This window comes from Bombus affinis, chromosome 11 (assembly GCF_024516045.1).
Source record: "Bombus affinis isolate iyBomAffi1 chromosome 11, iyBomAffi1.2, whole genome shotgun sequence".
In the NCBI taxonomy this organism is placed as follows: Eukaryota; Metazoa; Arthropoda; class Insecta; order Hymenoptera; family Apidae; genus Bombus; species Bombus affinis.
In genome coordinates, this window is record NC_066354.1 from 7,903,066 (window position 1) to 7,928,572 (window position 25,507).

The 25,507-nt window shown below is 47.6% G+C and overlaps 1 protein-coding gene across 5 annotated transcripts in view; it reads left to right on the forward strand.

Annotated features, from left to right (window-relative positions):
• LOC126921894 (nephrin-like) overlaps positions 1-25,507 on the forward strand; it is a 252,845-nt gene that overhangs the window by 217,586 nt on the left and 9,752 nt on the right. For all 5 annotated transcript variants that reach the window (XM_050733899.1, XM_050733902.1, XM_050733900.1 and 2 more), the window contains 4 exons: positions 607-737; positions 11,196-11,355; positions 15,495-15,794; positions 20,008-20,328. In XM_050733899.1, coding sequence (XP_050589856.1) covers positions 607-737; positions 11,196-11,355; positions 15,495-15,794; positions 20,008-20,328 — 912 coding nt within the window. The remainder of the gene's footprint in view (positions 1-606; positions 738-11,195; positions 11,356-15,494; positions 15,795-20,007; positions 20,329-25,507) is intronic.

Below are 25,507 nucleotides of genomic sequence, written 5' to 3' on the forward strand. Positions count from 1 at the left end.
TGCTAGAAGAATACGAAAAAATTACGCGAATAAGCATGCGCCAAAACCCGCCAGAGATTTGTCTTCTTTGTAATTCACCGGCAACCCTGTGGCCACCGTGGAACGAGCGTACGTGGCGAGTATTTTGGATTAAGATAATCCCTTGACATCGAGACGGTCGTATATCACAGGCAAAGAAGCTTCATGGTCAGGAAAAAAAACGGGAACTTGAGGAACTGAGTTTCGAAACCGAAAATACATATTTCGTATCGAAACTATGGATAGGTTGCCGCGTGATGAGGACGAACCGAGAAAGCGTGTCTCGACCTGGTATCAGGTTGATGAAATTCTACGAGGGTGGGGCCTACCGTGACGATAAAACGTATCCAAACCCTTCAACGTATTCCTCCTTTATGAGAAAAAATAGTAAAAGCTTGGCAAGGAGATAACGCGTATTCCTGTTATCTATTATCGGAGTAAATCGTCCGCGATTATTTACTTGATCCTCGCACGTACACCTTCGGCGATAGAATCGTGTTTCTACTTTCGATAATTCAATCGAGACGCTATTCTATTCTTTCTGTCTCGTTGGTGGTGGTGATCGCTTCGATTAAAATCTGTTTCCAGATCCGCCGATCGTGTCGCTGAACCTTGGATCGACGCTAAGCCCGGAGGATATCAAGGAAGGCGACGACGTCTACTTCGAGTGTCACATCAGAGCTAATCCTCCCTGGTCGAAATTGACATGGATACACGACGTACGTATGATTTCATCGATTAATATTCCGCGTAATCAACGTCGCTGTCTCGTTGCGTTTCCTACGATTATAGCTGCTGGTATACTTGGACGGATACACGACGTAATAATTCGTTGATAGCGTGCGCTGCACGAATCGGACGTTTTTTTTCTTTTAACAAAGTTATTTCAGCCTTTGGAATACGGTATTTCGTGCTCCGCGGGTACACTATTATGGCGCTATTAAAAGCCTGGGTGTATCTCGTAAAGTAGAAGCTCGCAACGCAGCGGTACAAAAATTCCCGTACACTTAGCGTGCCACAATAGCGGAAACATAATATGCCAGATTCGCGGAGAAAAATCTCTGGTGGACAAAAAGGCAGCAGCGTGCGTCCCTAAATTTACAAGCGAGCTACGTTACAGATAATTTACGCGACAACGTCCGCGAACGTAAAGAAAATCACCGTGGAGGGCACGTTACCGTAGCCAACCAAGTCTTATCCCATATAATGGCTCGTATATTTTACTGGCTAAAACTTTGAATCCTTTATTTGCATAATATATGAGATCGTTCGACAGGCTCGATCTAGTACAACGCCGTTAGAACGCGGAGAATTAAAGCGTCGCACCGCACCGCACCGCACCGCGAAACACGCTACGCTGAAAGCCGATCATCTCGCGGATTTATGGCGAAAAGCGATAAGAGACTTTCAACGTACTCCTTCTTGCCCTCCTTTTACCGTTACAGGCAAAATTACGTTTGTTACCGTGAATGGCAAGTTGCTACGTTCTTCTAACGTTTAAACAGTTGCCGCGTTAATTCCAAGGGGAACGAGCTTCACGGAGAATAGAATTTCCTCTACTCTTCTTCTTTACAGGTCGTTTTATAAGCTTCTCTGTTAAGAGTAATTTTTACCGCGAAGAAGACAGCGTTCGAAGAGTAATTCGCCAACGTGACAGAATTTTTCGTTGTTCATTCGCTTTATCGGTAGCGACGATTTTGCACGCGTCCACCTCAGCGCCAGCATTGAGAAACCGGAGAAAGTTTGTCGAAGGGATTCGGCTTCGATTTCGTAGGGGAGAAAGTTTAATCCAGAAGGCGTACGAGGTTGTCTCAGTTTTCCAACTCGTTCGTACGGCGCGAATCGGAATTCACGAAGGAAAGTATAGTGGCCCGATTAAAGCGTATCGCGTGGGGCCAAGGGAAGCCAGAAAGTCCGATGTCTCTTACAAGGGGAAAATGACCAAAGATACGAGCACTTTCTTTTTCCTCTACCGTGTCCTCGCTGCTCTTCTTCTCTTTTTTTCTCGTTTACGTTAATCCAGCCTCTTGCCGTTCTCGTTCGCCTCGTTCTTTCTGTTTACTCGGGAGAGACGTTTCGCTGGATACGTGTCGTAGTTCAGGAAGGACGCCGGCAAGGAGACAGGTTAACGGTAGCCTGGTAGCAGCTGCTACGGCATAAGAGATTTCCGTCGAAATTGCATCTTAAAAATATGATTTGACTTCATTGTAGGCGAGCAAAGCGACTATCGTAACCTCGGCTTTCCCGACACCCATCTGCGCGCTGCTTCCTTTCGCATCCTTTCGTCGCTTTTCTTTCGCATCCGGCTCGTTTCCCTCGGTCGACTCGTATCGTTCGGTTTCCAGCTGTCGCGGTTGCTCGTTATTATTCGCAACTTCGATGGCTGAACTATATAAACTCGCAAGTGGAGTAAGTTGAACGCGATCGATATCACGAATCGCTTTCTGATAGATCGCGCAGCTAACTAGCTGCACGTGCCGGTCCCTTTCGACGAAGACGACCCTTTTCGCTCGATTAAAAGGGTTTGCCTAGGAATTACAAGAGGCCATCGACACGTTCAATCTGCCAATCAATCCCAAGGTAGCAATCGAGCCAGGATTCCGAACTGTCGGTCTTAAAAAAACGCTTGGAGCCATTGGCAGCGGCAGTAACCTTTTGAATGGCGATCGTAAAGACGAAAGAAGAACAGAGAACGGAAGGACGACGCAGCATCGATAGGGACAGCAGTGGAATATTGGTTAAAAGGTAAAGAAGGGAGAGAAGAGGCGGCGGAAAGAGCGGGAGGCGGGGGAGGGGGGGGGGAAGAGGAAGGAAAAACGAGGAAGGCAGAGATAGCCGCTATAATGGGGTACAGTGATTAGGCTGGCTGTACCATTCACCAGGACAATAGAGACGTTCTGTAGCTACGCCAAGTATCGACGAGCCAATCGGCCGCTCGGGAAAAGACGTTGGAAGATTTTTCCCGACTCTTCATCTTTCTGATGGCAAAGTGGATTGACCGACTAGACAACCGGAAGAACTCTATTAATGTCCTCCTCGTCCACCTAAATACGAGGCAAAAGATCAAATACTTTTTGCCGGAGAAGTAGGCTCTTCTTAATCTCGACACCGTCATCGATATGTCGGACACGCTACTTTTCCGCACTTCTTTTTCGGAAATAGCCAATTTCTCGACAGAAACAAGAAATCGATAGAAAACGAAATCTCGCGCGGATTCCAGCAACGAATTTTCCTATCGAACGAGATTACGGCTGCGTCGTAATCGCGCAGAAACGCCTGTAAGCTTGGAATATTATGAAAAGCACGGTACTCGTAAAGCGAACGAGACTTTGAATTCCACACGGTTGCGCCGTTGATTTTCAAATGGACGTTATTTCTGCTGTACACCGATCAGTCGTAGGAACGACGCGAGGGTAATGGGCTTTCTCGCAATGAATCGGTCGAGTGCATTTTCCACTGGCGTGAGATTCAATCCGACAAGTCCAGGACTTAATGCGGAGAACTGGCTGGAAGGAATCGGGCAAGGGGTTGCGAGCCGGAAATAGGCTGCCGCCGGATTCGACAGGCCGTACATCAATCAATTTCACCGACGTGGCGCGGCGTCGCGATCGAACAGCCGTGCCGGAATTCCGCTCGGATTCGTTGCCTTCGACCGAAGCGAGAAGAGCCTTTTCTTCCCCCGAATCGCGATCTCCCGTTGCTTTTTCTTCGGAGATGCGGGTCCCGGTGAAATCGAATCGGATATCAGTCATACGGTCAACCAAATTCTGTCACGAATCCTTTCTATCTTCTCTTCGTCTCTCCCCGCGCAACAAGTCGGTCGTTCGTTACTTTCTGTTCGTTGAGAAATATGGCGCAAGCAGCGCGCACGAACCTTTTAAAATACTTTCGTCGCGCTTAATACCGGAACCCGGTTGGAAAAAGGAAACTCAAAGAGACATCGAACGATCGAGTAAATTACAAAATTTCCGAGCAACTCGGAGAATTCGAGCAAGGGGAGCTGAGAAGTTGCACGACGCGGTGCTGCGGCCAACGGCACGATACGAAGAAGAATCGAAAACGTAATCAAAGATAACGAGGGAAGTTTTCCGCTACACGGAAGGGTTTACAGCATTTATACGAGGCACGCCGGACGTCGAAGGTACGAGAAGAGATTCCTTGCTACGAAAAGAGGAAGAAAAAAGGGGCGACGAAAGGGGCGGGAGAGAACGTAGCAGGCTGAAAGCAGCCGCGGAAGCATCTTCGCTTCACCTTTTTTCCTCGCGTCCTTCCGCATTCCGGACCGCAATGCATCATCCTTGCCGGTCGCAAATGTGCCAGCCATCAACCCCTTGGTTGCGTCAAAGTCGGGTATCTCGACATCGCGTATCGATTTCTTCGCGAATCGCTCGCGTTCATCGATCATCGACGCGCAAGCTTCCACCGCGCGAGAAGACGAAAAAATCTCGTGGAAGAAATTGAACGCGACTCAAAGCCGTGAATTCCATTCGATCACGTTGGAAAAAACGATGAAACGAACTCAACGCTCTCTCTCTCTCTCTCTCTCTCTCTCTCTCTCTCTCTCTCTCTCTCTTCTCTCTTCTCTCTTGGAACAGAAGCAAAGCAAGAAAATTGACATAGAATACCCGAGCAACTTTGAAGCTAACGAAGCCCATGCTAGTCTGGCTTGCACGCGATCTTCTCTGTCATTGATAAATCGCTTTAAAACAAAACGAAGCTAAAAAGGGAGGAAATCGCGCGTCGCTGGCGTAACAATTTCTCTAGCGGAAGTATCGCGACAATGCCGCCGATATAATCACGATGAAAAATTTTCAGGCAATCCTCGCGCTACGAGCTACGAAATCCTGGCCACAAATCTTTCGGAAGGGTGCTGCCGCCCTGGCCGGGGCCAGCAGAGAGCATTTTTTCTTCCGAGGAAGCTCCTTTGCCAACAGAGCACGGAGGAAACAGACAGGCAGGGTCGAACGTAACGGCTCGCGTCGAAAACCGACAAAATTTACGAGCGTTCGCCGTGAACGCGTTAAGACGATCTTCGAACGGGCGTGTAAAATTTAATGGAACGAGAAACACAACGAAAGACGAAAGTACTTATGTAACGTTCGATACAATTATGTCTGTCGTCTAAAATAGTTTTTCCGACAAGCAGACGCGAAACTCGGACAAAGATAAATTCAATTTCATCGACGGCGCGGCACGTCTGCGACGCGTCCTGCCTGTATGGAACGCGCACGAGGAAAAAGAAAAAATTAGAGGCAAGACTAGCGAGAGAAGAAAAGACGAGACGCGCGTGTGTGCACGAGCGCACCGGAAATGCCGCTACCGTGCAACCTATTCGACCGGCATACTAGCTACCTCGTCTCTTTAAACCGTCGTTCAATGCTCTCGGCTTCTTCTCCATGGTACGTCTCGAGTACGCTCCCTGGCTCGTTCGTCGACACATTAGTACGTGTACAGAGCGATTCGTGAAAATACAACTGTTCGAAGAGAACCCTCTCTTTCTCTCTCTCCCTTTCTCCGTTGCTCGCTTTCCGGGAGCGATCCACGTCCACGATAATGGCTTCCTTTAACGCCGCGGAAAAAGTTTAAACGCGTAATCGCTTTCGCTGCTGGCTGCGCTTTCTCCTTTGCCTAGTTCCTTTTTTCCACGTTTTCGCCACCGGGCGATAACCGAATTTTCATCGACCGAGGAAACCTGAACTCGCGAGTTCTGGCACGCGCATATTCGATAGTAGTGACGATCTTTCTCAACGAGGTTACGATAGCGACGTTTTTGTAATTCTCTGAGCGTCCGCGTCTCTGGCGAAACTGAAATAACTCGCCTGCTCTTCTCTTCTCGCTACGACGTAATTCCAGGGATAAGATCGGAAAGGAAAGATAGATATCGTAAGAATCGTTCGAAAACACTGGCGAACGGTCGATGACCAAGTTTCTGGTTTCTAGGTGGTAGAAAGAGGGAAGGCAAAATGAATTTCGCTTAGCCTTTAGACACGGCAGGGAAACGAAGAAAAAGACGAAACGAAAATAACGAATGCAAGGGCGAAAGGGAGAAAAGGTGAGACGGAAAAAGGGAGGAAGGAAGGAAGGAGGAAAGGAAGCACAGCCACGAGTTGTTGGCAATTTTTCAAGGAATCAGTGCGCCGTCTGACCGGAATGAACGCCCGCCTCTAGCCTCTTTTCTTTCCTACCCTCCTGAATCGCCTTTTTTTCTCCCCAGTCTAGCAGGGCAAGGCTACGGCGACGTAGAAGAAGCCCCGAATCGCGACCGAGTCGAATTTTCACCGGAAAATTCTGGCAACCGAGCTTTAGATCGGACTAGAGAGACGAACGTATCCTACGAAACCGGGGAACCTTTTTAGGATCCAAATGCAAGAAGAAATTCGATGAATCTTACGGGATAGGTGATGTGAACCGAGCTTCTACGACGAGATCGAACGAGCCAGATATTCGATGGTGGTTCTGTGTTGTCTCGGCCGATCCACTTCCAGAAGATTCCTCGTAATCGGGTGTCGTCGATAACATCTTGCTCGTTTTGCCATGGTAGGAGCGACTTAACATCGGTACAGGAAAAACTACAGCATGGAAGTTAAGAAAGTCGGAGTTGCTGGAGATTAGAAAGGAAAAGAAGAGGAACGTGGCGCGAACTCGGACCCGGGGGATTTGCCTGGAAACGCGACAAACGGTCGACAATTTACGTTTACATATAACCTACCGGACTCGTTAAAGCGAACAGAGTTACAGTGATGCTGTATGCAAGCCGTTATCGGACGATCTTCGATAAAGCGAGAGATTCGTCCATTTTCCATTTTCCAAGGCGGCTGCATCGGCTAACCTTGGAAGGATGCGTGTACGGAATATCACGAGAGCGTGTACGAAAGGACGGTTAACACCTACTTTATGTAACGGCGACGTACGAGACAATGCCGTTGGCCCATTGTACCCGGATGGTTGTATGTACCACGTGCTACGAGTAATTCCACCCTTATACCGGATTCCGAATATTCTCAAAATGAAGCTCCGGGCTTTTGGGCTCCGTTCCAACTGTCTCTTCCTGCGGCTAGACCCGTTGCATAAAACCGCGCACACTTGCCCGCCTCGCTCTTGTCAGGTTCAAACGAAAAGTTTTAGTATCCTCAGACCTGACCTCCCGCCGCTTTGGATACCGTTCGAATATCGATACCATTCTCGACCCAAGTTTTCTACCCGTAACCCATATTCATCACCAGGTCGGAGAAGAAACGTTTCGGTAACCTTAATTTGCCAAAGCGTCGTGAGAACCGCTGCAACGAATTACGCGCCCTCGCAACTCTTCGCGATTTACGACACGTCGGGGCTTAAAGCCTCGTAAAATCAGTCGCGAAAGCGATCTACATGGAAATGTAAATTTCACGCGGATCGTGTTCACGCGTAACGAGCTCTTTGATGTCTCGGTGTAGAGATGGGCGGCTGACAGAAAAGGGTTAAACAAGTTAGTCGCCGATGGAGTATCCATATCCAGAGAATGGATTTAACGACCAAGTTGGGCGATCCTCGTTTACCTCTACGAAATCTGATTAGGAGAAGGAAAATGTTTCGCGCAGGTGGTTCCGTCGAGAGGAGGATCAAAGGACCAGCTCGTTTTCGGCGAAACCGTAACAGGAAAATGGAATTAATAACGGCAAACCAGAATCTAGAACGCGATCCTTAAGGGGTTCTAATTAACGCGTGCGCGCTTACGAACTCATTATGCAAGCTGTCTAAACCATGGAAGAAGTGGTACGCGGCGCAGCATCCGATCGACGCGTCGTTATCCGAATTTTGCTCGTCGGTTGGCTAATCATCGACCTGTGGGACAGTCAGTCTGTAGATTGGCCGCTTTTCAATTTACCGGTTTCTCTAGGAGATGAGAGCGCGACTCGCTTCCGATCTCCCACAGTTGCAACGAAACGCAAAGAAACGGGACTGTTTGCACACACGGGGGAGGATAGTACGCACGACAAATGGTGGAAGAAGGTGCAGGGGTGGCAGGTGGCTGGTAGCCAGGCTACTACTAGCCTTCGTTGGAATTGGCTCGCAAACGATAAAAGACAAACGAAAGCTCTCGAACTGTATCGTTGGTTCGTTTCTGGCGTGATGAAACGACGAGGGAAAACACAGGAGGAAACGTGGAAAGGTCCAGGGGAGTCCCAGCTGGAGAGAAAATGGTAGGAAGCGAACGGCAGCCAGGCGCTCGAATAGAAACGTCAAAGTTTGCAGCTACTTTCTCAAAGCGAAACGTAGGTAATATGCGACTCGAAGAGACGGTTATCGATGTATCGATTCGGAAAACGACGAGTCTACGATCGTTGACTTTAGCCGAGTTCCTTCTCGTCGTGTGCACGATAAACGAAAGAATTTGTAACGGGACTTTATAAATTAACGATCGTTCTTTGCCAACAGTAAAGCTGCGAGTTACTCGATGAACGAACAGCGCGAATTTAAAGAAAAGAAGGAAAGAAAAGAAGTTGTTGGTATTGGTCATAAATTTTTCTAGTCCCCTTAACGAAGTATAACGTTTAACGAGTCTTGACTGGCTAGTAAATCGAAGGTAAACCTCTGGCCTTAACCGAAGCTTAACCTATGCTAAGCGAGCTAAAGCTCCTTGACTGGACTGTGGAACACGGAAGAGAGGCAAGTTGCATAGATTACAATCCAACTCGATCGAGTCGACGTATTTTCGACCCTTCCAAGCTGCCGAGTTTATCGATCGTATCCAAGATCTTCCCATCCGATTAAGTTCTTTAAGGGATTAAATCTCGTTTCGATTTTTAATTCGTCGCTGAACATCAGCAACACGAATTAGGATAAAGACGAATTGAAATTCCTGGACGATCGACCGCGAGTAATTAAGTGCTTATCCGTCGATGCGAAACCTATCCAACGAAGGACACGATTCTCCGGCAAGAGAATGTGGCTGCGAGCCGAGATTATAAAACAATCGAACAAAGCCAAAGGGGGACGACGAAAAAAGAAAGAGGAACAAGCTCGAAGCGGAGCGGAAAAGGGGAATGGAAAAAAGACTCGCGGGAGGAGAAGAAATCTTGATCTGTTCTGACAGTCTGCGCCACCTTCTCCGAGATTCAAATGGCCTCGTTTCGAATCGATTTCGAATTATCTTCGGCGAACGGATTCCTGCGGAGGAGTGGGGACAAAAGAAAGAGAGTCTATCGGTGTAATGGAGAAAACGAGCTGCAGACAGAGAAACAGATATAAGGAATAAAAGGGGTGCGACAGAGAGAAAGAAAGATAGAGATAGGAAAAGCGGAGAGAAGAAGGGACAAAACGAAGATGGAAAAAACGAAGACAGGTACAACGGGGAATTTAAACGAGGAAGAGGACGACTGGCGAGAGACAAAGACAAGTTCGAAGGACGTCTCTCGTCCGATTAAACAGGCGCGGATGCATTTGGCACGGTCTTCGGCTAGTAAGCCGTGTCCCGGTTTTACCTACTTGTTGGCTCTAACCCTTGCCTCTTTCGGTAGAGCGTTTCTCTGCGAACGAGATCCGTGATTCGCGATCGTCCTTTGCCCGTCGGCTAATTGAAACGCGATCCACCGAAACAAACCGAAAGAGCCGGAAGAAACTTTTGGGCGTGTCGCGTTCTCCGCTTGTCGACTCGGTGTTTAAACGGAAATACCCGGCGAAACGTTCGGGAAAGGAATACGATCGACATACGACGGCCGAATCGAGTTCACTGCAACTTGCAGACAACTCTGCAATAACAGAGCGTTGCGTTTGCTTGGTTCTTCGTTTTGTCGCACGGAGCGAACAGCAACGAAATAAGATAGAACGAAACTCTGTCCCAAACTGGCCTAATTAAACCTGGCATCGTTTTAGTTTGAAAAGACGCGCTCGCTTCGCTATAAAGCGTGGATAATAAGTACTTACACGCGTAAAAGCGTACGTGGGTATACGGACGATAGCCTGTTCTCGTTGCATAGCCGTAGTAGACGTAGTTCGTACGTAGCGTTCGTTCTCGGCCTCGTCATCAAGGCGTCGAGGCCTTTTTTCCACCGGGTTGCTCACCGCTGTCATGTTAATTTTCCCGGAGAAGGAAAGAATTCTTGAATCAAATGCATTCGTTTCGTCTCCTCGTTAGACGGGACAAAAGAGGAACGGTACAAAAGATAACGAAACTAGCGACTCTTTTCATCCGGTTTGATTAAACAACTAAGTGCACCGTTGTATCGTCCTTAGCTATGCTCGACGGTTGATAAGCCGTCAGCCTGGACTTCCGTTTCTCCCGTCGGTTTCCTTGTCAATCCCCACAAAGGAATACAAAGTCAAAGGATTTCAGGTGATAAAGAATACCGCGTTATTATTCGTCGGCGATATCGAGCGATACCGTAGCTTCGCAGGAAACGCGAGACGTTAACTAACAAGAGAAGCAACGCTCGCCCGAGCTCGCTTTTTCTTCTCCCATCCCGATTCCTCTTCTTGCCTTTTCACCGCTGTGTCGCGCCACGTCGAAACGGATAAATTTGTAACAAAGACGACGGCCAGCGTAACATCTCCGATCGTAAAAGTTATCGAACCACGTTCTTTCCTCCAGTCTCTTTCGCCGAATAACGTGCTCGCAATAATAAAGGATTTATCCCTTCTATATGCCGCCGCGACGTTTCTTCCTCGATAACCGAACTTTATAACGAGAAAAAGTAGCGGCCGTCGTCCCTCGCCGATGGAGAACCACGATATACGTTAACTTTGTCCTTGACGATCGTAATTACTCCTAAAAATGCACACGTTTCGCGTTGAGTAGAAAAAGGTGCTGATAGATGATAACACAACCGACAATGGAATCGCGAGGAAGACGCCAGCGTGGAACGGCTCGGTGCATGTTTATCTCTAATTTATCGCGAAGGCAGACCGTAACGAGAAACGAAATCGCGATTCGAAATCTACTGTTAGCCCGAGCACGAACGAGAAAGAAATGGATCAAAGTCGAGCTGCCAAGCCGATGCAGATACCTTCCTTTCACGAGTGTTTCATCTTGGGAAAAAGAGTACAAAAGAAATAGAAACAATAGGTAGATCTTTTTCTTTCGTTCTTAAAATAAACGAGCGTCGCAACGTCGCGTAATTCCTATCGATTCTAGTTTAAGACGCGTTTAATAACCGACCGACAGAGGCCGGTGTATTTAAAACGAAAATTCTTGTTTGCAGAACCAAATACTGGCGCATAATACGTCAGCCAGGATAATCTGGTCGAATCAGAGCCTGGTACTTCAGAGCGTGACTAGGAGTAGCGCCGGCAAGTACGTGTGCGCCGCAACGAATGACCTGAACGAAACTCGGAGCGAGCCTCTTCATTTTCGCGTCAAGTGTGAGTATCTCCGCGGCTCGTCACGAGAACCACTTCAACGATCCGCCTCCGAGCGTACTTTATTTTAATCGAGCGGACTTAATCGAGGATTTTCCTCGGTACTCGGTAACGAAGCCGGCATTCAACGACGAGCAACGAACGCCGTTCTCGCGCATACGGTTCACCTGTACTACTTTCGTCTATTTATTCCGAAACAGCCAACCCGAATTCCTCTTCCTCTTATTCCAGCTGAATATTTCAGTCGTACTTAGTTTTAGCTACATTTTTGATATCCAATTCCCGTTTTACACCGAGCAAACCGCCAACCCACGATGCGACCTCGAGAAGCAACGCGCTCTTACCTCGGCACCGCGATGTACAAATTGAATATGTCGGTTTTAAAAAACGATAGACTAAGAGATAGATCTTTCTCGCAGACGCTCGTTTCGATAAACCGAGCATTTAACGCCACGGTATCGGACCAGCGATCGTTCTGTGCTTGTCCACGTATCGATACCGTTTGCCCAACATATCCAACATATCGACATCGATGTTGATCCGATGGTCGTCGTCGTCACGTCGGCTGCGCCGTTAACCGGGCGACGACAGTCCCGACCGCTGCTGGATCGTGACTGTTTGGTTTCGCGATACTAGGAGAAATGAGCTCGTGGCTCGAAGTGATTTTGACCGTTTTGCACGCGAAAACCCATTTACCCGATACTTTTACCCACTTAAATCGTAGTTAGAATAGGCAAACGTTAACGCGAAATCGTAAAAACATAGTGGGCCGATCGACGCTCGGCCGCATATTCTACACGGAGAATGGGAACGGTTTCCGACATCGAATATAGATGCACCGTGAAAACAAGCCCGGAACACGATGCCCGATATTTAACTGCGGCTCCTGACGGGCTCGTAAAGGACAAGGAAACGAGCCAGTATAAGCAGCAATCTCGCGGGAGTTTGCGAATCGAAGTCAACCTCGTATCTGAATTTAGTTTCCCGGTTATTACATCATCGCCCCGATCCTGGGAATGACATTTGCTTTAGGCTATTCACGTCCGCCTCGAAGCGGCGTGGTTTCCTTCGGTCGGGATTTAAGCCAACTTCGATCGAAATGTCGACGCGTTGATCGGTCTTACGGAACGCCATACGCCGATGATACTTTAACCAAAAGCGTTCGCCTGCGTAAATTTAGATTATCTGCTTATATACGAGCACGTTTCCAACGGAAAGAGTTAGATTTACGACGAGCGTTGGATTAATTCCGCGAAAAGAGAAATTACGACTTCGTGCCCGTACGATTACACGCAAATCATCCGATAAAGCTGCTCCTTTCATCAGAGAAAACTAGGAATAAACGCGAGGGAAAACGGAGCGAACAGGTTCAAAGGGCCATTCGATGAATGAGCATATTTTTTGAAAGCCGTTTCAAAGTACTACATGTCACAACGTTGCCCGCAATTAAGCAGAGTCTGGGGAAAAAAGGCGGAGCGCGCTAGCTGTATAAAATCAAAGAGCGCCGGTTCTTAAATCGTTGCATCCGAACGTAGCAACGTTTTACCGATATTCGTGCTACTCGAATAACGCGTATCGCGACATCGCGTTCGATAATTCTTCTCATTAAATTTCGAGTTACGGACTCGGATTTCTGTCCGCGGCGTTAATTACCGAGGGAAACCAGTGTCAACCGGTTTTCCTCGTCAAATTTTCTGTTCGCGGTGTTCGCTCGGTTTCGATAAGAAAGAACGAAAGCGCGACGCCTTTCCCTCCGCATCAACGATTTCCGTCAATATGCATTTTAACCAATACTTCCCGATATTCTTTTATATTTATTTCAGTCAGCCGTCCGGGCCGACACATTTGCAATTTAATTCGTTCGTTGCAGCAATATCGTTTCACCGAGTCTTTTGTCATTTATTCGTTGAATCGTTAAACACCTGAATAGAAAATATCGAAAAGAAATGGCCAGCGATTGCGAATGGAAAAAGTAATGACAGAAAATATTTATTCGCGCTCGTACTAAGAAACGAATGGAAACGAATTAAACGCGTAAAGTGCGAGGCTCGTACATCAGTCGCATCGAAATGACCGGCAATAAGTCATACAGATAGCAGCTATGCGCGGCACGATATCAGTCGCGTGTGATTTTCACGTCGGTAACTTTGCGGTTCGACTCTGTCCACGAGCTTTCGTTCTCGTGTTTCGAACCTGTTCCCTCGTTTCCCTCGTAAATAACATGGTCTAAAGATGCAAAGCAGCTTTTATTCCTAAGCGTTGTAAATTCTATTTTATTCTTGGAAACTTCATTCCTGTAAACCATTTTTCCTGGTCACCTGTTAGTTATTTCTCTTCTCTTTTTATAACGTGGCTTGTCACTCCAACCGCCTTGCTACTACACTTTTAGGATGTTCGAGCTTTCTTTTTTATTTCTGAAATTCTTCTTCTCGTGTCTCGCTTCTGTATTTCTTATTCCTACAACTTTCCTTTTTTCGCTGTCCGTCCTGTTCTCGTTTTATCGCCTGGATCTCTTTTTGTTGACACCTTTGCGTTATTTTTTATCGCTACAATTTCTCATTCCAAGGAAGCTTGAGCTTTCCCGTTGCTAAAATTCCTTCTACAATCCCTCCTCCGTAACAGGATTGCTCCTCCAAATGTGGAAATTTTTCCATGTCCCAATTTCATCACGACAGAGCACAGCCGAAGGGAAGCCCGACAAGTGATACATTATCATTTCCCATCATTTGGATGAACACGCTATCCACGGTAGTAGATAATTGGAGCCGGAAAGTGGTTCTTCAAAAGCGTCCAGCCAGTTGGTTGACGCAAATGATTTTGGAAAGCACTAGTTAATTACAAGGGTGGACGCTACCCTGCGCCAAATAATCAGTCAACAGGAAAGTTTTGATAGCATATATCGCGGCGCGCGTAAAAATCAAAGGCGAAAAAAAATGAATTAGAACCTTCGCGCGTACGCGCTCGGTATTGATTACTCTTTGACGAGAAAGATGAATATCCATAGTAATAATAATAATAATAGTAATAATAATTGTTCGATCATTATAACGTTAGAGCAACGATAAGTATATGTTTGAATGATTCGTGCGAGCAAATCGACAGAACATGGAATAGTTCAAAATCAGAATTAACGTTTCGTAAAGTACAGCTTAGTTTAGGTTGGAATTTATTTTATACTAACGCAAAGGATATAGAAGGTTGCACGTGACTGTGAGTGTCGATGCATCAATTGGGGCCGTAGCTTGATACTATAAGTTAAGACCTCGCTATATCGTGAAAATTGCCATCTGGAAGATTGCCTCGACTCATAAACGGACTTACGTTCAAAAGTAGCGGAAGTATTCTTTGCTTTCTGAGCACGATCCTGCCGCTTTGTGTTCATGACTGTCTCATCCATCTCTCCAAAACCGTATTTTACTCCTGCTCTTCAATTTCAAAGATCGAACCAGTGAACGATCGGACTTCCAGCTATGAGAAATAGCCATTCGTTCGATAATCTTGTTTGGGAATAACAATCATTGGAAATTTTGTTAGTTTTGCCATTGTCTATAGCAATTGCGCGATATTTGTTGCCAAGTGGCCTTAAAAAGTCATAATCCTTTTTCTTCTTTCAAACGACAAGATACGTGCCCGAAGCGGCAGAAGAGACGGATGCAGGTGGAGATAGGAGAGTCAGATAAATTGGAAGAAATGTATATCACGGGAAAGGTAGCTCGGCAAAGGTGGCAGTAGTCGTAGGTGGGAAATCTTTTTACATCAGTCGCGAAACGATTCCATCCGAGCGAAAGCTGCCTCGTGACAAAGCTCTGCGAGGCATGCTTGGAAAATTTTCCAGCAGAAAGGTTAAATAAACGGTTCTCAGTTTTCAGTAAGTAGCAGCACGCGTAACAGGTCGTGCAACGCGTTTGATTATTCCAAGCCAGCGTTCCATCGATGCTAGCTAAATGTCGCCGTTTCGAGGATGCTCCAATTTTTTTTTACATTTCAACTTTTCCGACGTAACGTTCGATCGAGTGGAACGCGTCGCGCGGTTGTGGCGTTCGATTCTCGTGTGACTGGAATTGAAAAAGCAGGCAGCGGAAACGGCGATAGATGGTGGTGATTGGGAAAAGGGGGAGATTCACGGTCGAAATATTTTTCAGTCGCGCCGGTTTGCAAGGAGGACCGGATCGTGGTGGTCGGAGCATCGAGGGGCGAATCGTTGAACATCGCGTGCAAAGTGGAGGCCGATCCGCCAGCGCACAATTTCCGATGGAAATTCAACAACAGCGGAGAGACGTTGGAAGTAGCACCGGGCAGATTCTCGATGGAGAAGTCAAGCGGCGTGAGCGTGCTCAGGTACACGCCGACCACAGAGCTGGATTACGGTACTCTGTCGTGCTGGGCGGACAATTTCGTTGGTACACAAGCGAGACCGTGTCTCTTCCAGCTGATAGCCGCCGGTAAGTATTTACCGGATCTCAGTAAATGTTACATCAGCCGAGTAGCAGCGACCTCGCGCTCGATCTCGAGTCTTCGAGTGGTCAGGAAATCGAGTTAAAATCCTTTCTACCGTCAGAAACCAGCCTGTTTACGCTGCTAAACTACAACCTTCCGTGTTACGTTTCGTCCACCCCTAAAATCGTGTAAATAAGACACTTTGTAGACGACCGGTCGTGCTACTCGCAACAAACTGCCTGGAAAATATCTCGAGAGCTTCGCTCTATTCGTCTTTCCAAGTAGACGCGTAGTTTGGCGACGGAACGAAGAGGAGAAAATATTCCGCGTGGAGAAATCTCGAGGCAACGCGATCAACCGAAATCTCTCGCAAACCGCACAAAAATCCCAGTGTTTAGAATCGGCGTAACGACGTGGTATTTCATTTGCATACGATCGGAGGGAAGAAAGGCGGTGATTTGAAATTGTGCTCGCGTGCAAAGAGCAACGTTGCAATCTGCGGCGCTTTTTCCAAATTTCAAGTACGTTGTGAATCGAATCGATGGTAAAACGCGAAATAAATAGTGGAAAGCTTGGGCCGCTGCAACTCCGGCTCGAAAGTCCGACCTGCGTAAATTATTCAAAGAGCGCCGCATTCTTGCCACCCTCGGGACCGTACCAAACCACCAAGACTATTAACGCCTCAATTATTTACCCTTTCGAAACCAAGATTGTTCCATTTCTAAAGATCCTTCCAATTAGTTGGAAAGCGATCGTTAATCAAGCTGCCGGTATCACCGTTAACCGACCACTTATCCCACTCTTTATCGATTCCTACTTGCTTTTTTACGTAACCGACCATTATTTATCCCCGCTAGCTACCACATTATATCACGTTACGATTGCATTTTTTCGCAAGAACACTCGCGTAAAAAGCTATCGGCAGAATCAATTAATCGGTCCGTTCTCGAATACTTGAAACGCTCGTTCATTAACACTAACGCGTCAGTATAATCGATCGATTAGCGGAGAAATTATACGCGACGCGCCGACGAATTTCCCCACGATAAACATGTTGATAAACATCATCTGGTAATAATACATCTGCGTGTATATACTTCTGCCGTATATTCGGTGCGATGGGAATTTGATTGATTGAAAATAAATTAATTGAATTAATGCTCGGCGATTAATAGGTGCAAAACAATCAACAAGCATAACCGATCCGTGCGTCCGAAACGAATTTTTTGCAAGCCATTCGAGCCGTTGCTCGAGCTGCGACCAATTTTCCAAGGGACCTTCTTTTCCGAGGGAGGCGCAGGCAGAAACGAGAGGTCAAAATCCTGACAGATATTCGGGAATTATCGCCGCGCGTACAATGCGATGCTACCAATCATCGCGCGGTAAACCGACATTAATCCGCGAGCGGATTTTCGCCGCGCGGCCTCGGCTCGATGTCTTTTTTTCCGCGTGTGATCGAGAATGACGTTGACACGACGACCTGCCGAAAACGTATTGACATTGACGAATACACACGTGCGGCCAAATCGGCGTCCTTTCTTCTTTGTACGACCCTCGCAACGCGCATTTTCATCCCTTTTAACCTCTACCTACGTACTTTTCTCCTCTGCCCTTTTTTTTTCCTTTATTCGACAGAGGAATTACCCAGCAAAAAGTTCGGTCGCAGCTAAGAGAATGAAAGAAGCGGCGGCGCGTTGCAAACTGATGCTCTTTGGACGATTTATCGCTTATTCGTTCGCAGATTTTCGAAGATCTTGGGCGTGTTATTCGAGGGGAACCGTTGAAGATGCCTTGAACAAAACGAACTTCGTTAGAACGCATCTCGGCTGAAATAATTTTTTACGATGTGTTACGATACTTGAAGAAATATCGCGAAGCAATGTGCACTCGATGGTTGATGAAGCGACGTAAAGTTTCGAGTGAAATCGAGGCTAGTCGGTCGGTCGTCGATTCTGCTAGACACAGTGGCTGTTGTCGTAACCTTTGGCTGCTCCGATTCATCCGCAGCGACCCGGAAACCGGCCCTCGACGAAACGAAATTATTTTCAAATCTGTCGGTATTGATATCGGATATTGCGTGGTGGTTGGAAAGATGTTCGATGTTGCGACACGAGCAGAGCTCGTGGACTGCAGCAGCAGGCTAACACGGGTCAAAGAAAGTTAAGCTGGTTATTCGCCTGGTTTTCGTGCATTGATCGCCGCTGCACCGTAAAAAAAACTGTTTTCCAGCGAATTTCCGCTGGACGCGGCGAAATTTCAAAAACGAAAGAAAGAAATCGCTGACGCGAGAACGTCATTACCTCGGGCCGATGTTGATTAAATAACAGACTCTGACTCGACGCAGCAAGGCGAGGCGGCTGCAACCAGGCTCGAATGGTAGAAAAAAAAAATAAAAAGAAAGATTCATCGGCCGTTTCGCGTTTCCATTTTTCAGATAGCCATTCGAGTAAGTTAAAACGAAGGGAGTCGGTGCATCGGGAATAGAATTTTCAATCGCGGTTGAGATAAAAAGCGACGCGGTGCGGGATGGCATGGCGTTTCACCGCCTCGCCGCGAAACCGCGCGGCATGTATTATGAACCGGATGAAAATAAATTGAACAACGGCCGTGGAACGACAGGCGGGGATGAAGCCTTGGTAAAATTCGATATATCTTAGAAAGGAACCGAAACGGTTGGTTGAAAAGAACGCGAGGTATGGCACGCGGCGGTTTCGCGATTAACGCGAATGAAATGTACGAGAGAGGTTGGCGTTTGCGAGCGAAAAGCGAAGAGCGGCTTGTAAATAGGTTGAAGCGGGGAAAAACAAAGAGTACGAAGGGTAATAGGATGCAAAGCGAAATAAAGTCGAGCCGAAGGATTCGCTTTCCGTCCGTTTACTCGCGTCGACGGAAAAGACGAACAATATTTATTTTCTCCTTGCCTCTCGGACTCGTGATAGCTTCGCTGTCTGTTTAAGAAGAAGGAAATTTTATTTGGAACGAACGAGAACCGTGGGGACAGAGAAGCGCAAGCACGGGAAAAAAGATGAAAGACGGAAGAGGAGGAGGAGAGGGAAATGGCCGGGCGAGGCGAAGGGCTAGAGCGAAAAACAGGCGAATCACGGGTGCAACTGCGCTTTCAGTGGCGGCAGAGAAAAAGAATTTTCGTAGGATGCAACAAACTGCATCAACGCCGGGAGACGGGACGAGGTGAGATGGAACGAACGAAAAGAAGAAAAAGCGCGGGACATCTCTGTGACCATTACTATCCCGGTACACTAAATCCTTGCCACTCGTAGACGCGCAAACATTTTTCACCCGGGGTCGGGTGAGCTTGATTTCCAGAGAGCCGACGGTCTCGCACGCTTTCAGCCAACCTGTAGAGCGACCTTCGAGCGCGTACAAAGTATCCAGAAAATATTACCGGACAAAGGGCGACAAACGAGCCTGCGACGGAGACAACAAAAGAGGAAGAAGGTGGATCGCGCGACGGAAATTTCCTTCCAACGAACAAGCGCGTCTCGCCATACGAGAGACGCGCGACGCGCGACCAGCGACGATGCACTGGAATCCGGCACCAAAGAACTTGGAAGTGGCGCGTGTATCAGAGAGGAAATAATCTTCGCCGTTCGTTTGATTCGTTGGTTGGACTGTGGATGGGAAAGGCAGGATAATAACCGTTTGCACGTAAGAGGGAGGACGCGACTCTTGATCCGAGTATTCGGTGTGCGCGCCGGTTTTCGCTTGCAGTAAGGAAGCTCGCAGAGCTTGCTGAAAGCGTACGGATTCGCACAAAGTAGCCGTGGAATATTGCGAGTTAAAAGGCCGAGCGACCAGCTGCGGACCTCGTCCGTTTACAATCGTAACGTTCTAAAGAGCCAGCCAAGACTGAAATCCTTTACGAAGCAATTTCACGCGTCGGCTCGTTTTAATATTCGAAGCTTGCAGAAGAACGTCAACTTTCGCTCTACGAAATAACCAACTGGCGCGCGTCTCTAGAGCTGTGGGAGCGAAAGTCAACGCTATCGTGAGAATCGATTCTACCCCGGAGAATCGAACTGCGTGGAAAAGTGGCCGTCTGTTTGAATAATCGCAGAAAGAGAAAAGGGCGGGTGGTACAGTTAGGAAGAGCGAATCAAAATGGCAAAACGTGCGACGTTAGCTCGTAAAATTTTAACAACGTGGTCGCAGCCGAGCAGCGTCGTGACGGATTTAACCGCGGTGACGTTCTCGTTTCAGGAAAACCATTTCCGGTCCGTAACTGCACGCTCGCGAACCAGACTTACACCAGCGTCGAGGTGAAATGCGTGGCCGGATACGATGGCGGACTTCCGCAAAAATTCATCCTGGAGGTGTACCATGGCGACGTGGATTTCCTATCGAGCAGCCAGCCTCTCTACAACGTCTCCAACGTAGACGAGCCGAATTTCTCTCTGGCCGGTCTGGAGGCGTCCGTCGAGGCAGGCGTTCACGTCGCGGTCTACGCCGTAAACGCTAAAGGTCGCAGTCAACCAGTCATTCTCAGCGAGGTGACCTATCGCGACGCCGAGAAACGTACCGGTAAGTTGTATCTCTCTTCTATTTGCATTTACGCCTTTAAATCGTTCGTGATACCGATCCTAAATGAATATACAAATATATTTATATATATATAACTGACCATCAACGAACAAAGAAACGTGCGCAACGTTCATGAAAAGGTAGTAGTAGATGCTTTGCGAAGAAATCGACCAGAGCTTAAAGTCAACTCGTAGAAAAGAAAGGGATAAGCAAAGTGACAGAATGAGAAATGGACTGTCATGCGTAAGCTTAATCGAACAGAAAGCGCGTTCAAAGAGAAACGAGCCGCGTTAGGTTGACCCTGATCAATATAGTGACCGGCACCGATGTCAAGGAGATTAACAAAGCGTTCGGGGATTCAGCAGGCAAGGTCGCTGCCGCCTGGTTTCTGCGGGTTCCGCGCCGCCTTTGAAACGGATGGTAGTTGTTCCCGAGTGGGTGGTGTCAACGACGAGGTTAGTAAGCAAGACGAATCGCCACCCCCGAGACAACACACCGAGACGAATGCACCACACCCATTATCCGGTCTCTATGTACATTGTGCTACTTAGCCGGTGCCGACTTTAATCCAAGAAATCGGCCTACGTCTTCATCGATAACTCGAAACATCGAGAGCTTTCCAACTTTCGCTTAATTCTTTTATTCGCTTATTTCTTTGTTTACTTCTTCCAAGTTTTTTCGTTACGTTTTCTGCTAGAAAAAATATTTACCTCAGTCTGAAGCGTATGTCGAGAAAGAGTTTTTTCTTTTTTTTTTGTTTGTTTTCGAACGACATCGCGCTGTCGTCGTTATGAAAAAGCTAGATACGTAACTCGTAAATAACAGTGTATGGCGACGCGTTTATTCATTTTCACCACGCGCTCAAACTCGTCTATTGGATAGATGATGGAAAAACGTTAAAAATGGTTAGCAAAGTGAAAAAAAAGAAAAAATATGCGGAGCAGGGGGGGGCGGCAAAGTCGATGTAGAGGAAGGAGAATGACGCAAAAATGTAAAAGATTTGTCGTGGATAGCGCGCAGTGAGTCACTGGGTGACATCGTGTGTATACGCGCGATCGTAAATATCAGCATGGCGTGGAGTTTACAACGAGGTAAAACGGAGGGCACCAAATCAATTGTCAGTAAAGTGATTTACGGTCGCGGCAGCGTCTATCAATTTGCAAGCGGGAGATGCGAGCGAGCATGGAACGCGCTCTCTCTTCTCCTGTGCCCGTGCGCGACCACCCGACTGCCACGACTTCTCGTACATCAACTTCTCGACATTCAAGAACAAACGACCATTACTTACGTCCTCTCTCTCCCTCTCTCCCCCCTCTCTCTCCCTCTCTCCCCCCTCTCTCTCCGTCTCTCTGACTGCATTTGATTATCTTTCGATTAGACGGAAGAAAGAGAAAGAGAAAGAGAAAGAGAGAGAGAGAGAGAGAGAGAGAAGGAGCAGAGACGAGACAGGCTCTCGGCTACTTAGCATTAAAACTACTCCTCTCAGAACTCGATCGGTAAAACGACCGACAGCCCGACAAGCCAACTCCAAAGTCGATTAGCGCGTAATTAAGACATTAGTCAGAAACTTGCGGCATTTAAATAGCTCGACGACCTTTCTTCTCCGATTTGGACGTTACGTTCCTATTCGAATCGATTTCATATTTCACGGGTGCGTCGCTAACGCATCGGGACAGAAATTTAATCGGATCGGTCGCGAAACTCTCGACTCGATCGGCATTCGTGTTCTTTTTCCTCCAACATTGGTTAACTGTTTTCCCCAGTGCGTTGGAAGAATTTTTTTCCCCATTCGCATTTACGCAGAGCAACGAGCATCGAATTAAGGAAAGCAATTACAGATAATGGTCCCAACGGCACCCACCGACGGAACCGTACAGAAGTCAGAGAGAAAAAAAGAAACAGAAGATAAGACTGGAAAGGGAGGAAAAGAGAGGAAAAGACGGAGAAAGGGAGAAACAGGAAGGGGAGAGAGAGAAAACAGAAAGAGAAGAGGCTATCCAGAAGAGATACGAACGTACAGGATGGTCATTAAGCGGCTGCACCTTCTCTCCTTTCGTCTTGCTCGCGTGTCCCCCTCTTTACGTTCTCGGTTCGCTCATCTTTTTGGACATTAAACCGTTTCGCGTGCGGTAATTTTCCCGGGGTCATTTTTGCCGCTCTTCTTGCTCCGTCGTTAACTTCACTTAGCTCTGTTTACCCCCGTCGTCGTTTCTCTCTTCATCCCTCTTTCGTCCTGCCCGTTTCCCTCGTCGCTTACTTCCGATCTTCCGTCTTCCGGCCCGCCTCTCGTCAGACGTCAGCCGAAAGCTCGCTCGCTTCGCCGGTTTTTTCACCCACCGAGCCCGCTTTTTTCCGTCCTACCACGCCTCCTTGTCAACTTATTTTTATCCTTCGGCTAAAGAACGCCGCTCTTTCACCCCGCAGAGTCGAGCTGTATTAACGGAGATCATTGCCTCTTTCTTCGATCGTTGTCCCTCCCGAACCTCCGACGGCGGCGAATCGAGCGAAAAAAAATCGCATCGCGAAACTCGCGATTAACGTGTCTCAGTTGGAAGATTGGAAAGCTGGAGGTTGCGCGAACGAAGAGTAGCTTTCACGTGCAAAGATCCATAAACGTTTCTGCGTCGGTTATTTCCAACGAATATCTCGTTAATCCGCGAGTTAATATTTAAATCGACAGAGTGGTAAGAATTTTCTTTCGAGATCCAAACGTAATATTTTGCGAGTCAGGAGACCCACGCTCCTTATAAAGCCCTGTTTCGCATTTTTATTGATATAACCGATCTCGCGGAATCAAAGATACCTGGTAAGGTGGAAACTCAAACAGATCGCGTTTCTCGCGAGTAAACACCTACGAAATTGAATGGAATTCGTTCTTCGAAATTCTATATACCGTGTTTCTTCGATGGTGGTAAGCGGTAGACGAGCCGGCAATTGGTCGCGAAGCACGACGAGGAAATTGAATTTCGCGATTCCGGGCGCAGGGTGACGACGGGGAAGAGAGCGATGCGAACCAGAGAAATCGACGTAATTTGTGGCACGCGGATGTTAAACAAGTGCATCGCGTGTCTCGATGAACGATGCAGCGAGATCACAGTTCCTTCCCAACTGTCTAATTCGCGCGTACTGCTTAAGGCGTATTGCTTCGTGCGTTTACGCGTGTCGTTAACGCGATCGGACCCTCGTAAAACGGATCTCGATGTAACTCACTGCGCGTAAACGCCGATACCACGCTTGACGTCCTCGCACGTAACGTCAATTAAAGGATGGTCGAATCGACGCGCGTTTCCGTTGCATCCGCAACGCGCATCGTAGCTATCGATCATCTCAGAGATCGGTCGATCTAGAATAGGCAGATGCAGAATCACGCGCGGCTTTTCATACGCGAGAATCGATCGGCGAATCGTAGAGAGGAAAATTTTGATCCACGAAAAGACACGTTGGGCTACTAATTCAATTCCAGCCATAATTGCGAGATCTGGAGCGGTAAAAAGTTTTTGCTCGTCCAGAGGAGGCTCGATTGGCTGTAAATTCGTGAAACGGAAAGCATCGTAGATCGTGAAAGCCCGGCGGACGATGCAACGCGTGCTGATTGGCGAGGGTACGTGTCTGAACCACAAATCCAGCCTCGTCCTAGGTTTTGTCGGGTTTCGCTGGGCTGTGTCTTAAAATCCAACTCCGAGAATCTATCGATCCATCGTTAAAAACTATTCGCGAGGATCGCGTCGGCGATATAAATTTCTTCAACGTTATTGTCGCGCTCATTCGTTTTCGTTCGTGTTTGCCATCGTTTTGATCGAGGTAACGCAGACTATAGCGACGGCATTATGAATTTTCTTTGCGGCGCGGAAACCGCTTTAAACGGGAAATCGTCGTTCGTGGAAGAAGAAAGACCGCTTTAAATTCTATTAAAGCAGCGGAGTAAAGTCCTGTCGGAAGGAAAACGATTATTATCGCCGTACGAGTCACATCGTTAAGTCCTTAAGAAATATTCTCTGCGGCGTAATATATTCCAAGCGGAGTTTATATCAAGCTGGCGCGCGCACGAGTTATCCAACAATTTCGCCGGTGGCCAGAAAATGGTAGCCGTGGAAATTCCTCAAACGGTTTTGGCTAGCGCCACGGTCCCCGCTATTCGTAACAGGTAATGTTGCCGGAAGTATCATAACGACCCATTCTCGAGTTTAAGCTCGTCTCTAAATACTATCCGGAATTAAGCGGAAACGACTATTCGTGATTATACGACCGACGACCATTGCCTGCTTTTCAACCGAAATCTTTACACCGCTGCCGCGTAATACCGCGACACATGATAACGTTCTCTCGGGCTAAGACTGGCCTTTGTTCGGTCATCGTAGTCGTCGTCGTCGTCAGCAGTCGAGAGCGTACCTTACTACCGTCGAAAGTTCTGCTCTCTCTCTTTCCCTAATACGAGACCGTGTAGACCGATCAAAGCCACGGAAATGTCCAACTACGGTGGTTTATGCTACACACCGTTAAACTATACGTGTCGAAAAGCTGCGAGAGACGTCCCGCAGTTTGAAACTGGGATAGAATTATCAACGCGTTTGATGAAAGTGGCCCGAGAATCGAAAGCCCGTGAAATTTGCCCATCATCGATCACAAAACGACGAAATACATAATTCGTGGCGGAGGAAGCGATAGCATTATAGGGGAGGAAACAGCGGTGACGTTGACGCGTACCACCGACGTCGCCTATCTGCACCACTCACCGAATCCTCCTTAATTTCGAGAAACCGTCGCCGCTGTTCGCCTACTTCGAAAGAGAAATTACAGGCAAATCGAACTCCGCGTATTCGCGCCGCTAGATTCCTCGCGAAATCTCGTCTCGTCGAACGGTACCGCGGCTAAGGCTGAAAGGCGTCAGCTGCACCGAATTCTGAATCAGATTATCGCGAGCCATGAAATTTCCTCCTTCTACGCGCGTGTAAGTACAGTCCGCCAACACGTTAAACCTTTTGCGTTTTCGCGACGAAGTTATTCCGACGCGACGCGTTTCGATCACCGATCTGCGTCCGATAAGCGTCTACAGAAATCGAGAAAACGCTATCGAGAAGCTGAACGTGCTAGATCGGACTAGATCGGCCTGCACTGAACAAAGTAATTCGGCGAGTCGATGCAACTTTGGAATATACCGCGTTGTCAAGAACAAGTGAAA